Source organism: Ochotona curzoniae, unplaced genomic scaffold (genome assembly GCF_017591425.1).
Source record: "Ochotona curzoniae isolate NIBS_2020 unplaced genomic scaffold, NIBS_Ocur_1.0 scaffold_3171, whole genome shotgun sequence".
NCBI classification, from domain to species: domain Eukaryota; kingdom Metazoa; phylum Chordata; class Mammalia; order Lagomorpha; family Ochotonidae; genus Ochotona; species Ochotona curzoniae.
The window spans coordinates 889,316-904,816 of record NW_024467104.1 but is presented as its reverse complement, the minus strand read 5'-3'; the positions used below and the strand labels follow the sequence as shown (position 1 = coordinate 904,816).

Sequence of the window (15,501 nt, the reverse complement as noted above, 5' to 3'; positions counted from 1 at the left end):
TTCTTGTAAAATGACAAGTATAAATATATGAGTAGATATGATTTTTAATTCCAGCTCTTCAAAATTAATGCCTCATTTTGGGTGAGAATTTAGTTTCATATTTTAAATCATTAATTTACAGAGAGGGAGGGAAGAAGAGAAATGGAGGGAGAAAAAAGAGAAGAGAGAGAAAGACATCAATACTCTAGTTGACTCTCCAAATCTGCTACTGGGCAAGGTCAAACTCCTGTGCCAGGGACAACATGGAAGGTTCTCTTAGGTAGGAGGTCCCCAAATATGTGTAACTTCACTGAATGCCTCTCAGATGTTTACATTTGAAGCTGGGCCATAACCTCACAGTGGCCAGAAGTTCCAAAAGGCTCTTCAGTATGGGATCCAGCTAAGTGATGGTTTAACCTGCTATGTCATGACACCTGCCCATGAACTCTACTGAATTTTTTTTCAACATCATAATCGTGATAACTGAAGAGAACAAAATCACCCCATGACATCATAAAAACTGGATTTCATTGAAAACCTTTGATATTCAACCAAGAAAGATGCTTTCCCCCCCCCCTCGCATCTGTCTGAAGAAATGAACTTTTGAGAGAAAGCTACTGTGAATAACCTCTTGGGGCAGGTTTCCTATCAGAAAGAAGAAAGAGAAAGCCACCAGAACTTCACAAAACAAACAGGACCAGAAACTCCTTCCCCACAACATTTTCCCTTATGAGTTTGTGTTTTATATATTTGTATGAGCTTTTATAGCCCTCTTCCCCACTCCTTCTTCAGTTTCACTCTGGGCAGATAGGCCTAAATCCCTCACTGTCCGACTATTCCATCCTAAATATCAGAGTAAATGTAAGTCTTTAGCCCTCGTGCTCTGTCTTTGGTAATTTGCAGCTTTCTCTCTGCAGCTACTCAACCTGCTTTGAAGGATATGCTTTCTCTGTATGAATCTGAGCAGATGTTTCTGTAACTGCATGTGCCTGGACACTCACACCTGTGTGTTCACAACAGTCAGTGATGGATACACACATAAACTGCTTTCAAAACACCCCGCACACATATCCATCCTCCCCAGCGATATAGTGTATTGAAGAATGAAGTACTCTCAGCATCAGTATATATCCCCTAACTGTTTCTACCCTTAAATCCATGAACCCTGAGCAAGTACTTTCCTCTTAATAATTCTTCTCATGGCTCCTTTGATTTCTCTGTTTCTCATGCTGTCTATCAGAAGATTTTGCATTGGAAGGAAAAGAGTATAAAACATGGTTGGGATTCTGGCTCTATCCTGTGGGTAACCAGAGTTGGTTCCCAGATAAATAAATGTCATGGTTCCATAGAAGAGGGCCACTACTGTGAGGTGCAAGGCACATGCGGATAAGGCCCCTAGTGGAATGCATCTTCAGAATAGTGAGAGGGATTCCCAGGTAAGAAGTGACCACTATGGAGAAGGCAGACACTGATGCTGCTCCCAAGAGGACAATGGATAAAAGATGAGCATGCTGAGTGTCTGAACAAGAGAGTGGAAAAAGCAATGAAATGTCACAGAAATGGTGATTAATGACATTGGACCTACAAAAGACAGGCTGAGCAAGCTGCTCAGGTGGATGAGTGCACTGACACAGCCAAGCAGAGAGGGGGCAGTCACCAAGTAAATGCTGAGCATGGCAGTTATAAAATCATGGCAGAGAAGGGGATGGCATATGGCAAGGTACCAATCCTATGCCATGGCAGCCAGAAGAAAACACTCAGTGGTCAGGAACAGGCTGACAAATGAATACTGAAGCAGACCACCGTAATAGGAGATGGCATTCCCTCCTGTGATGCAGTTCACCAGCATTTTAGGAATAAAAACCAATGAGCAACAGAAATCTAAGAAAGCCAACTGGGGAAGAAAAAAGTCCTGAGGAGAACAGAGCTTGTCACTCACCAGAATTACTAAGATAGGCCAAACATTACCTCTCACAGTAATGAGATAAAGTAGAAAATATAACAAGTACCACTCAGGGTTTTCAGTCAACCCCAGGAAAATAAAGTCAGTCACAAATGCTGTCATTTCTGTCAGTCACATATGTAGTTTTCTTTTGAGGAATAGGCAAGCTACAAGTGAAAAATTAATACAGAGCAAAACTTTGAATGTATACATTTGGTATGTTGGCAACTTTAGAAAACTTGTGTGTTTTTGAATGATCAGAAGCAACAATGTAAACCCAAGTCATGCACACATGTAGTTAACTAAATGCATGAGTTCAGTGCTGTCTCTGTCCCACACACATCAATTGGCATTACCACGTAGAGATTGGTAGAGGAGGGAGAATCCCCTTTCTGAGTTCTAAAAGCAGTGACCCTTTGTACAACAGAGTACTGGTGAGATAGAAATCTGGGAAGTTTATACCCAGATACCGAACATATGGTAAAGACCTCATCTGTGCGAGAACATTCTTTAACAAATAACTAAATGAACCAAACAAGTTCTCATTATGAAACAGTAATGTTTGAGACATTGGAAAAATCATTCTTAAGGATAATCAGAAAATTGGTCAGATGACACCCATCTTAAACTGTAAAGAAACATAAGATGCATATATGTTCCATATATAGTCATAAATGTGTATCCCTATTGATATGTTGTCAACTAATAAAGTTGATAAAACATATCTAAAAATGGGAATGAGGTGCTGAGATGTTAAATGAAAATAAGTCAAACACAACAAAATTATTCTTCAGAACTTACATATTATTGAAAGTTCTTTTGAACTTCAGTTGATATTTGTAATTTTATCTCCAATTTTTGTACTTTTTACAGAATGGCTTGGACTCGATTAAATTAGATGTTTCCACAGTGTTTGACATTGTCATTATACTTGATACAGCAGGGCTTTTCAGTAGCTTTAACAACCGCAGTTGAAGTTCCAAATCCAATTGGAGAGAAAATGGGTGTTCTCACTGCATACTAGGTTACCTTCTCATGTTTTTTTTTTTTTTTTTGATCCAGCAAAATTTAGATTATTCAACTTTGCTTTAGCATAGATGCTGAAATGAAAAGGGTAAGATATAGTATTTTTGGAAGCTTCTCATTAAATATATTTAAAAGAGTTCATTCATGACTTTCAATGACATATATTTTCACTGAGTTTATGAAGATTGCATTTCACAATCAACTATCCCAAACTGTTTAGGAATGATGACTCCCTGATATTAAAGTGTGGTAATAGGAATGGTAGAGAAACTGAGGTTAGCTAACCCCTCGCTGTTAATATGATGTAAAGTCAGTTTGACAATTCAAAGGCTGCAAAACAATGCTACAAGAGAGTTTCAATTGTTCAAGTTCCTGGATCTACAAGGGGCTTAGAAATTATAACTGGGTGTTTGTTTGTTTTTTTTTTAATTGGAAAGGCAATGACTTATTAGATTCATCTGTGAACTTCCTCCAACAGGGAGTTTTGAGAACTTTTGCTTTTTTTAAAATCTTGGAAGCTAAACTGCCTGGTAAGCCACAGGGTTCTCTAACATAGACTGAGAGTTTGTTCACAGAGTTTACATTCTTCAGTTTTTGAACAAATTAGTAGACTTTCTTTTATGTCCATTCTTTTATTTTGGTGTTTCCATAGGATTAGAAGGTTGATTAATATTTCTTAAACAAACCAAATCTGTTACTTTGACTCAAGACATTTTTGCTTGTTTGTCTTATCTCATAGTTATCCCTTCAATTTTATCTAATATGATAAAGAATAATTTTCATCTGGACTATCTCACATGTCATGCTTCTCTACCACTGTTAGGTTAGTTATAATAACTGAATGTTTGAGTTTGTGACTTATGCCTGCTGAGGCAGTTCGAAGAAATTGCTGCTTTTTCTTGAGACTTGATGGAATTCTGTATTTTACAATAATTAACCTTAGATTCCAAAAATTTAAGAAAAGATTTTCTTTTACAATTAATCAAAATCAAAGAGGTGATTTCAAACAGAACAATGGCATTTGGCCCTGGTCTCATTCTATTTAAGTTCTGTCACTAATTGCAATGAACCTGAGGAAGACAGTTTTTCTTCATGTTCTGTTCACATGAAACATTTAGAGTTTCTCTTTTGGGAGTCACGAGAGGCATTTATAATCTTGAGTCAGAACATAGAAGCATGGTGCCTACCTGGTGACGAGAGAAAGCTTGAGTCTTTTTACTTAATTTCCTGACTGCTGGGTTTATATTTGACCTAGGGTCTTTGGAGGATGGAATCCCACAGCCTTCATTCAAACAGCTGAAAATGGACCTGAAAAACTTAAAGCTGCAGCCTGCTTGCCAATGCACAACATTCCTTTGTTTGTCCTCTTGTAGTTATGGAGAGACGCTGTCATAGATGCTTTTGTTACAGTTACATAAGGGTATGAAAGGAAGAAGTAACTGATAAAATGTAACTGCACTGATGTTTATGCCATTCATTATTCACTGGCAGGCATGTCTTAGAGACTTTTTCTTATAGTTCTAAATTTACTTTGCCGGGTCATTTTATTGTTATATGTTATATTTGAAAATAATACGTAAGTATGAGAGGCAGGCATCGTGGCACAGCAAGGCTAATCCCCTGCCTGAAGTACCGGCACCCCACATGACCACTGGTTCATGTCCGCAGCTCCACTTCTGATCCAGCTATCTGTGTATAGCTTGGAGAGCAGGAGAAGATGGCTCAACTCCTTGGGGATCCTGCATCCACCTGGGAACTAAGAGGAAGCTCCTGGCTGTTAGCTACAGATGAGCTCAGCTCCGGCCATTATGGCTACTTGGAGAGTCAAGCAGAGACGAAAGACCTCTGTGTTTCTCGCTTTCTTGCTCTATAAAATCAGCCTCTGAAACAAAAATGAGTAAAAATTTTTAAAAATGAGTTCAGAACATTTTTCAAAAGTTAGTATTTTATTTAAAAACTCCATGGATTTTAGAAAAATGTGTATATATATTTTTAAAAATTGCTACAACATAAACTTAGGCTTCTATATTTTTTGTTTTGGAGTCAAAACCAGAGAAAAAGAAAAAAAAGAAAAGAGAGAGGGAGAGAAAGAAAGAAAGCTGACAGAAAGAAAAGAGAGAGAGAGAGAGAGAGAGCAGACAGATAAAGCACTGACTAGGCCACTCCCCAAATGTCCACATCAGCACATGTTTGAGAGATTGTCAGCTTGCTGGATGTGGTATCCCAGTGGCTAAAGTCCTCATCTTGAAAGAAGTTGGATCCTATGTGGGTACCAGGTCATGTCCCAGCTGCCCCACATCCCACCCAGCTCCCTGCTTGTGGCCTGGGAAAGCAGTTGAGGACGGCCCAAAGCCTTGGGGTTCTGCACCTGTGTCAAAGACCCTGAAGTTCTTGGATCTTAGCTTCAGATCAGCGCTGCTCTGATCATTGCAGCCACTTGGGGAGTGAATTAGTGGATGGCAGATATGCTACTCTGTCTCTCCTTTCCTCTGACTTTAAACAAACAAACAAAAAATAAATAAATAAACCTTTACAAAGAGTAAAGATAGGACATACATAAAATGTCTGTGTCCCTACTCCTCCCTCTTGGGTTACCACTCCCACAGAAGGGCACAAAAACTGAAATAGGGGCTGGAGTGGCTAGACAGAGAGGTGGTCAATAGCATCCGTGAGGGCTGGATAGTTGAGCTGGTTATATGGAACTAAGCTTCAATACCCATTGACATATACGAGAGCCAAATGGGATGTGGGACAGACTGGACTAGTCTGCTACACATACTGGCAAACCAGGGTAGGAGGTGGGCCTGGTGGGTGTTATTGTGGGTCTCTCCAACTAGGCTGCAGCTCCCGCTGGTTTATGCGAGGGCTGAGTATGTGCTGGGCAGAATCAGGCTGGAGTGCAATACCCATTGGTTCCAGTGGAAGTCGGGTCTGAAAACAGAATCAACCCAGCAATTGCAACCACCACCTGATTGGGGCCATGGACTGTACTGGGCTCTGTTCTTGCTAGTACATACAAGAATGTGGTCTGGGAACACCTCAAACAAACTTTCTTTGGAGATCTCCCCAATCAAACTGCTGGACTCAGAACCCTAACCAAGAAAAGACAGAAGACAGAACAAGTCAATCAACCACCTTGGCTATATGTTGGCAGCGAAATACTGGGCAAATGGAGACTCTATGATGGATTAGGTCAATCAGTGGTTTTTTCAATGACCTCACCATGCTCAACGTGGCGAGATTGGCAGTGATTCATAACTGTTAACTATCAACACTACTTGAGCTAGTATCTTAGAGCATACCCCACATCTGGGAGCTGGAGTGGGTGGGAAACTAGGTGGGGCTTCTCCCTTAATATCCCCCTTTACCTCAGATACATGAAGGAAACAATATGGGAATCCTTTTTACCCTAATTAACTATGTAAAGATTGTCAAAAATATAATAAAAAAATGAAAAAAGTCTGTGTCCATAGGACAAAGTTATGTAATATAAACATCTGCTGATAGTTTATGATTATTTATGCTGTTTTTGAACAGGTAACAGTTTCAAAGAAGGCCATTGTGTCACAGTGCCAATGATTGCGATGTTGACATACCACATGTGAGAGCCAACTGAAGTCCTGCCTCTCTGATTCCCATCTCACTCTCGCCTAATGCATCTGGGAAAGTAGTAGAAGCCTGCCCATAACTTTGGTCCTGGTTAGTCATGTGTTACTAGGATGACATTCTAGAATCTTGGCTTCAGATTTGCAAAGGCCCTGCTATTGTGGCTATTGTGACAATTGTGGGGGTAAGCCAGTTGAAAGAAAATACACTTTTCCCAACCCTCTCTCCCCAGTTCTTCTGTCATGATCAAAAGATTGGGCCTAGAAGAGTCCATTCTCACATCTTATATCCTTCCTGCTATTTTATGTATCAACGGAGAAGGAGCAACTCTTTCATTGATGGAGTCATATTTTTTTTACAGACTCAATATATCAGCCATTTATGAAATTTGAAATATGTTTAATTGAGTTTTATCTTGTTTCCGAACAAACTATAGGCTTTTAATTTCATTTTTACTAGCTTTAATTATCTTACTGCTCTCTTGCGTTGTGTACTGTAGGTTGTAATTCACTTAATTCTGTTAAATATTGTGATAGATTATAAAAACTTTTCATTTAATGCCATTATATTGGTGTTTTCATTCTAAAAGGCAAAACCTTCACTGCTTTTATTCACACAGATGTCATATATATGTGGCATTAGGGACTCGATTTTAACAGAGTTGAATGGATGAAAAATCATGAATGGTTATAAAAGTGTTTAGGAAGAAGCTTCAAGGGCTAGACATGGTAGCCTAGTGAAAAAGTCCTTGCCTTGTATGCACCATGACCCCATATCAATGCCAGTTCTAATCCCAGTGGCACCACTTCCCATCCAGTCCTGTGCTTGTGGCCTGGGAAATCAGTTGAGGATACCCCATAGCCTCGGACTCTGCAGCCATGTCGGAGACCCAGAAGAAGCTCCTGGCTTCCAATCAGCTCAGTTCCAGTCATTGTGTCCACTTAGCAAGTGAGAGTGAATCAACTTATGGAAGATATTTCTGTTTCTCTTCCTCTCTGTGTATCTGGCTTTCCTATAGAAATAAATTTTAAGGTCAGGCACGATAACATAGTGGTTAAAGTCCTTGCCTTCAACACACCTGGATCCCATATGGACACCGATTCTAATCCTGGTGGCTTCACTTCCCATCTAGCTCCTTGCTTGTGGACAGAGAAGGCAGTTGAGGACAGCCCAAAATTTTGGGACCCTGCACCTGCGTCGGGGGCTGGGAAGAAGCTCCTGGCTCCTGGTTTTGGATTGGCTCATCTCCAGCTGTTGCAGCTGCTTGGGAAGTGAACTCTGAGATGGAAGATCTTCCTGTCTGTATATCTGACTTTCCAATAAAAATAAGTAAATCTGTAAAAAATAAACATATAGGTAAATCTTTTTAAAAGAAGAAAAAGCTTCAAAAAGTTCTTGTTAAATTTCTTGTCTCTCAAATAAATAATAAATAGCATTTTGAAATGTTCATGGAAATGCATATTTTAAAAAAGATTGAACAGGGCCCGGCGCGGTGGCGCAAGAGGTTAAGGTCCTCGCCTTGCACGCCCGGGATCCCATATGGGCACCGGTTCTAATCCCGGCAGCCCTGTTTCCCTTCCAGCTCGCTGCCTGTGGCCTGGGAAAGCAGTCGAGGACGGCCCAAAGCTTTGGAACCCTGCACCCGTGCGGGAGACCCGGAAGAGGCTCCTGGCTTCGGATTGGCATAGTATCGGCCCGTTGCGCTCACTTGGGGAGTGAATCATCGGACGGAAGATCTTCCTCTCTGTCTCTCCTCTCTGTATATCCGCCTTTCCAATAAAAAAAAAAAAAAAGATTGAACATATTTTCCAAATATTTTTTTAATCAAAATAGCCATTTTATTTTGTTTTGTGTACCTTTTAATTACACTAATATGTTGCTGTTTGTTTTATTATTTCATTTTGAAAATGAAGCTTTTATGCTTTTTTTTTTTTACACAGTAACTAGTGGTACATTAACCATTTATTTACTTATCTGGGGATGCAACAGGAAAAAATGTGGAAGCAAATTTAGGTTGACATGATCAATTTTAAGTCTAAAAATGATGTCGTTGTATGTTATGTTGTGCTATTTGACCTGATTGCCTTTAGTTACATAAATATTGAAAATAAATTCCAAAAATCTGATAGTATTTAATTTTAAGTGAAGATACTTTTTAGAATATTATTTCCCCCTCCTGAATCGGAGTAGTTGGCATGCATGGACATGATTTTATGACCATATGCAATAGGTATGACATTAACTGAGCCGAGAACATTCCCCTCGTACATTTTGCCTCCTAGAATGTCTCCCTGTGTATCTATTAAAAAACAAAAATGCCACAGCATCCTCAAGGAAACTGGAGAAGAAATCTGATTATCAGGGACTTCCTAGGAAACTTAGAGTCACTCTAAGCACACCGGCGTGTTCTTCCGAACAGGCTCTCACTGATGTTTGTGATCAATCCCCAGTGGTCAGAAAGCTATGGCATTTGTCCTGTTTGATCTTACACGCAGTAAAGTGAAGTGAAAGCACTGTGAGAGTTAGACTAGTCACCAGTGTAGGGGAGTCTAGGAAAAAGGGAAGGAGGTTGGGGATGAAGGGGAGAAAAGTAAGGAGAATGGCAGGGAGAAGACGAGTGAGAGGAAAGGAGACCAAGAGAGACCTCTTATCCACTGCCACCTTCTCCAATGCCTGAAAAACCTACGATTCGATCTCGACAGAAGCCGGGGTCGCAGACATCATTCAGATCTGCTGACTGGGGAGCAGGAACCCAAAGGTCTGAGCTATCACTTCAGTGTTTCAGGATGTACACTGGCAGGAAGCTGGAATGTGCAATCTCATTCTGCCCACCACCTTGGGACACAGAGATGACATCTATAATAAACACTGGCTACCATTTATTCTCTGAGCATTATTTTTAAGGATATATGTTTATGTTAGGGAAAATCAGGCTGAAAATAATCTAATTTCTAGGAGATGCATGTATTTACTTTATAACTACTACAAGTGAACTTTGTTTTAAAGGTTGCTTATTTCTGTGCTCCATAGAGAAAATAAGCTATTAGAAATATGACATTTGGTTACTTACAAATTGTGTGTTTATATGTGTTCATTCCTACCCATATATAATTGAGAATAAAGTAATCCATTTTCCATATGTAGCTACTGCATTCCTTGGCCTGCTTACCATCTAAATAATAAAAATAGTCAACCACATGTCTGATGGTGTCTTAGTCTTCTGGGGTCTCTTTGTCTTGCTGAGAAACACAAGAGTCTAATTAAACAAAGATTAAGGTTCCAACGGGATCACAACTTCACCAAACATTCACAGCGGTTATTGCACACAGCACTGGTTTGAATTCAGTGAATTTCGCACATGTGACATGAAATCAGCAAGGGCAATGTTTCATTTCTACAATCCTTTTCATAGCATCCTTCACTTCCTTGTTTCGCAGGCTGTAAATCAACGGGTTTAGCATAGGAATCACCAGCGTGTAAAATACAGACACCACCTTCTCTTGTTCTAAGGAATATTGGGAGCTTGGCTGAATATAGCTAAAGCTTATGGAGCCGTAGAACAAGGTCACCGCAGTCAGATGTGAGGCGCACGTAGAGAAGGCTTTGTGTCTCCCTGCTGCTGAGCGCATCTTCAGGACAGCAGCAACAATGAAGACGTAGGAGATCATTACAGTCAGAAAAGTGATCAAAGCAATTACCCCAGAGAAGATTAGTAGCAACAATTCATTCAGGGATGTGTCAGAACATGACAGCTTCAGCAAAGGGGGGAGGTCACAGAAAAAGTGACTGATAACATTTGGCCCACAGAAGGACAGTTTCATTAAGCCGATTGTATGTGTCAGTGAGTTAATTAAACCTCCCATGCATGATCCCAATACAAGTGCAACACAGACCATCTTAGTCATAGCCACTGTATAAAGCAAGGGGTTTACAATAGCCACATAGCGGTCATAAGCCATGGCTGCCAGCAAGAAACCCTCAGTGGTAAGTAGCGCCACAAATAGAAAATATTGTGCGATGCAAGCAGAAAATGAGATGGTTTCCCGTTGAACAAAGAAATTCATGAGCATTTTGGGTGCAAAGACTGTTGAATAGCAAGCATCTAAAACTGACAGACAACTAAGAAACTGATACATGGGTGTGTGGAGTTTGGGAGTTACTTGTATCAGGAAAAGCATCCCAAGATTTCCCACCAAGGAAATGGTGTAAATCAGCAGGAACAGCACAAAGAGAAAGACCTTCAGTTCAGCACGATCAGTCAGTCCTAGAAGGATGAATTCAGTTACCAGTGTAAGGTTCACTTCTGCCATGTACTTCTGTTTCTTAGTACCTGGCAATGAAAAGAAGATAGCAATAGATTGGAACATTACTGTATTGTTAATGCAACACCTCTTTGGAACTCTCGAATAGTTGTATGACTTGAGTTAGTGACCTCTCTAAAAAAGAGAACTGTAACTGGGAAGCTTCTACTCTTTTCAATAGCATCATTTTCCCACTCCGTCAAAGCCCCAAAAGTGAAGAAAGAAAATTTTGGAATCTTGGCATCAGAATGCATTCACAATGCTGATCTTATTTTGAGCATCAGACTAACGTACATTTCTCTTAAAAGCATGTAAAAAAGTCAAGTTTACAAAAGCAGAAGAAGCTATAGAAGTTTGATCTCTGCTTCTGGTAAAACTTTTTGGACTGAGTACTACTAGCATTGAATATAATATTAGCTGTAAGACTAAACTACAGTAAAATATTTAAATTTGAGATCTTTTATTTCCATCTTCACTTCTAGTAATTATGTTATGCTTCTTAAAGCAGAATGTGACAAAATATCAAAATCTAAGGTCTGAAATATCAGAAGTCATCCTAACAAACTAACTAGCGACATCTATGAAGAACAACCATCCAGTGTGAAGAGAGCTTTCGCAACTAAGCTCTGGTCATCCTGGTTCAGTTCCAGTTGCTTTGATGTCTAATAACAGTACTTGAGAGACACTGGGGAAGGTGAAATATTCCCTTGTAGCATGAAAAAAAAAAGAAAAAGAAAATTTAAAAAATTAAATAAGCCTACAAAGCACAAAATTACTTTGTACCGCTCCGTCGTTCGTTACCAGTGCACAGCAACCTGTTGCTTAATGTGATATTAATGGCGCAGATGGTGCATATGACACTAGGTACACGGGGACTTGGTGAAAACACATTTGAAGACTTCAGACAAATCAGGGGATTGGTCTCTTCATCTTCAGAAAACAGGGTATCAGTAGTGGTGGCATCATACTTTCACTGGATTGTCTTTATAATGGTTAGAATTCAGAAACTCCTTGGGGGCCTCCTGAGGCTGCAGCACATAAAGGCATTTCTGTGCTGAGTCAAGACTCTCTTAATGCCCATGAAATACATACTTTAGCTCTAGATTATAATGCTACTTTTACCAGATTTGTGGAGTGTATCTATATAAAATATACAAAGGAGTGAATTTAACATGCCGATGGAAGGTACCACGTTCAACATCGCAGCTCATTTGGTGACCTCAGAGTGCTTGTTTGCACCTTTTACTTCTCTGTGTTCTACCAAAACGACCTCAGGCAAAGCAAAATTCTTTGTGGACTGGTTGAATACATCTTACTTTTAAAATAATCCACGAATGGAGTGAAAGATACTACTAAAGAAGATGAAGGCTAAAATGTAAGCTTCCTTAACACGTGAGAATCAAAGGTACAACATTGTTGATCTGAACGAAATTGAGGTGCTCAAAAATAACTAGTCCTAAAGAAAAGTTTGTATGAAAAGTTCAGTCATGTATTTACCTTAGTTCAGCAGGAATAGAGTCCCTGGAATTAATCTTCTGATTAAAAGATACAATGCTTCCATTATTTAAAGTCCCTTCCTGCTTCCTGAGGGATTTGGGGAATTCTAAAGAACGTAATGGTTCCCCAGGGCATTTCATTTTGTGAATACTATAAAGAATAGATACAGATGTGGAAACAGAGCAGGGGAAAAGGAGTATGATGTGAACTCTTAATAAACAAATGCATATAGAACAGTAACTTATTGTCCAGATAGGTTCAATGTCTTCTTGGGGAGACCATCTCTGGTCTGAAGGTAAAGCCAGTCTATATGCTTGGTAAAGCTAGTCTATATGCTTGGTATATGCTCGCAATGAAAGAATCTCAACTGAACTTGAACGGTGGCAATGCAGCAAGGTGGAGGAACCCTCCAGGGGGTAGGGCTTGGGGAGGGGTCGGGGGAATCCCAATACCTATGGAACTGTGTCACATAGTGCAATGTAATTAATAAAACAAAACGAAACAAAACAAAAACAAATGCAACAGCACTGATGGTGATGCATCAATGGAAATTAGCAAAGATATTTTGAAAGAACACATTAATTGGGTCATTGCACACACAAAAAAATAAACATTAAAAAATAAGATGGTAGACAAAGACCTAATCAAAGCCAGTTTTACTTCTTAACTCACATGGATCACAGGATTGTTATCATAGCAAATATAATCCACCATTTCTTTTAAAATGAATCCAAAGATGTATCTTCTGAACGTTTGTTCACTGTCTAGCTAGCGCCTCCTGGTGGCCACTTCTGTAGTTTTTGTCATCAGATTAAACTGCATCACAAAAGTGTTTAACAGCAATGTTTTAAATCATACTTATGTTCTATATATAGGTAAATAAGAGTTAGATTTAATGTGTTCTAAAAATCAAATTCTTACATACAAATTTGTAAACTTCCAAGCTGATTGAATTAGAAGACAATCCATTATTTTTAAAGTTCTAGAAGAATATTAGTGCCTCATCCAGTATTGTAAAATATGATTTACTCTTTAGCAATATGTGATGAATAAATAAAGAAAAGTGGTTACTCAGATCAATAATTTTTGCTCTTTTAGGAAACTGTACATTAGGGACCAAAATTTCCAGGTGCAAAGCATAAAATCTTTATGCTTGCAAGTATTCAGCAGACAAGAACTGAAAGACTGAAATCAAAATAAATTCATGCAGAGTCCAAGCTGAGGTGGTCTTGCTGTGCATGGCTAAGCAACCCCTCATGACTTCTGCATTTGATATAAAAATGCCAGGGGTGAAGTTTTACTTCCACTTCTGATCCAGATTCTTGCAAATACACAGAAGCAACAGATGGAGTCTCTGTATTTGGATTCCTGCCACATGGAAAGCCTGAACCAACTTCCTCGTTCACAGATTCACAGCTTCAGCCTGGTGCAGCTACAGCCACAGCTGCTGGGGGCACTGAGAAAGTCAGTCTGTCTCTCCTTCTCCCTCCCTCAGACACACACACACACACACACACACACACACACACACACACACACAGACACACCCCTATCTACAACCTAGTCTACCTACCCCCTGATATTATAGGTAACACCATCATGAAAAGCACACATTTCTGGAAAAGCGATCTTATACACCAGACCTTCAGATGAATTTCCTCAAAAATGCTTAATGGCTTCATTAACAATGAAAAGTGATATCCAAGTTAAGTATGGTAATTTTTCATCATTTTTTGGTTTATAAACATATTACACTTAAAGCATATTCAGATTACTTTCCTATTTTGTCATGAGAGAAATATTTGTGCAGAAATGTTATTAATGAGTATATGTGTATGTAAGTGTATGTAGGTCCCATGTTCTCTTGTGGTGTATGCTCTGTTCTGTTCTCTGATCATTGAGATCACCATTTTAAAGTGTTACAATTCAAATAATTCTTTTTGTGATTTATTTATTTTTATTTGGACTACAGCTTTTAAAGAGAGAGAAGAGCAAAAGAGAAAGAGAGAGACTTTTTCCATTGTTGGTTCACTCCCCAAATGGCCACAGCAGCAGCGGCTGAGTCAATCCAAAGCTGGGAGCCAGGAATCTCCTATGGGTGTCCACTGTAGATGCAGGGGTCCAAGGTTTTGAGTCATCTGCTGCTTTCTCAGGCTACAAGCAGGTAGCTGGATCAACTCAAAGTGGGTAGGGATAGAACTGAAACTCATCTGGTATGCAGGATTTTTGGGGGACTCATTTTTGCTAGGTTTTCTAAGATTTATTTATCTTTATTTGAAGGGCAGAGAGAGAGAGAGAGAATCTTTTATCCATTCATTCACTAACCAAATGATTGCAATAGTTTGAGTTGGGTCAATTCAAAGCTAGCAGCCTGGAGTTTTCTCTGGGTCCTCTTTGTGGGTGGGGTTCTCAAGGACCTGGGCCATCTTGGCCTACTCTCCCAGGCACATTAGCAGGGAGTTGCATTGGAAGTACAGCAGCTGGGACTCCAACTTGTTCCCAGATGTGATGCGAGCACCAAAGGTGGAGTTTTACATTACTGTGCTATGGAAATGGTCCCAGATTTTGAATTTTTAAATGCATCTCATCAAAATAATATCTTGAGGGTTACCTATGTGCTCATGAATCACTGTTTGTGTTTTTCTTAATGCTCAGTAATATTCTAATGAATGTATTCTGCAGCTAATATCCGATAGTCTTTACATTTGGGTTGTTGGTAAAAAAATATTAGAGAGAAAGCTTTGTCTGAATGTAAGTGCTCATTGGTTTTGGTTTTTTGGTTGAGATGTAGTATTAATAGACCTTGCTTAGTTCTGCCCAATAGACACCTGGCCATTGAGTCTTCCAGGCTCTGGAGTTGATGCTTCTCTAATTTCCACAAGCAGTGATTTAAAGTTTGTGGATCTGAGTTATTTTTTCACTTCATTTATTCAACTGAACATATTTTATTACTATATAGCATTTTGAATATTATTCAGTGTGGTTCCATAGGCTTTGGAGTTCCCTCTCCTCCTTTCCTGAAGCCCCTCCCTTCATTAATTTCCCTCATATTATTACAGTAGTATAATCATTTAAAAAGTCACAGGTTCATCATTCAGAGTCCAGCATCCTATTGTCAATACATATACAACAGTTTCTTGAGAGTTCCTC

General features: G+C 39.4%; 1 protein-coding gene and 1 pseudogene across 1 annotated transcript; both read right to left on the bottom strand.

Annotated features, from left to right (window-relative positions):
* Positions 1 to 1,129: 1,129 nt before the first annotated feature.
* Positions 1,130 to 2,044, bottom strand: LOC121172251 (annotated as a pseudogene).
* Positions 2,045 to 9,924: 7,880 nt separating this feature from the next.
* Positions 9,925 to 10,863, bottom strand: LOC121172369 (olfactory receptor 1052-like). The gene has a single exon (XM_041004232.1). It carries the CDS (start codon positions 10,861 to 10,863, stop codon positions 9,925 to 9,927), a length of 939 nt encoding a protein of 312 aa, XP_040860166.1.
* Between the last annotated feature and the right edge of the window lie 4,638 nt (positions 10,864 to 15,501).

Coding starts and splice junctions, on each gene's coding strand:
- LOC121172369 (XM_041004232.1), bottom strand. CDS start 10,863: ATGGCAGAAGTGAACCTTACACTGGTAACTGAATTCATCCTTCTAGGA.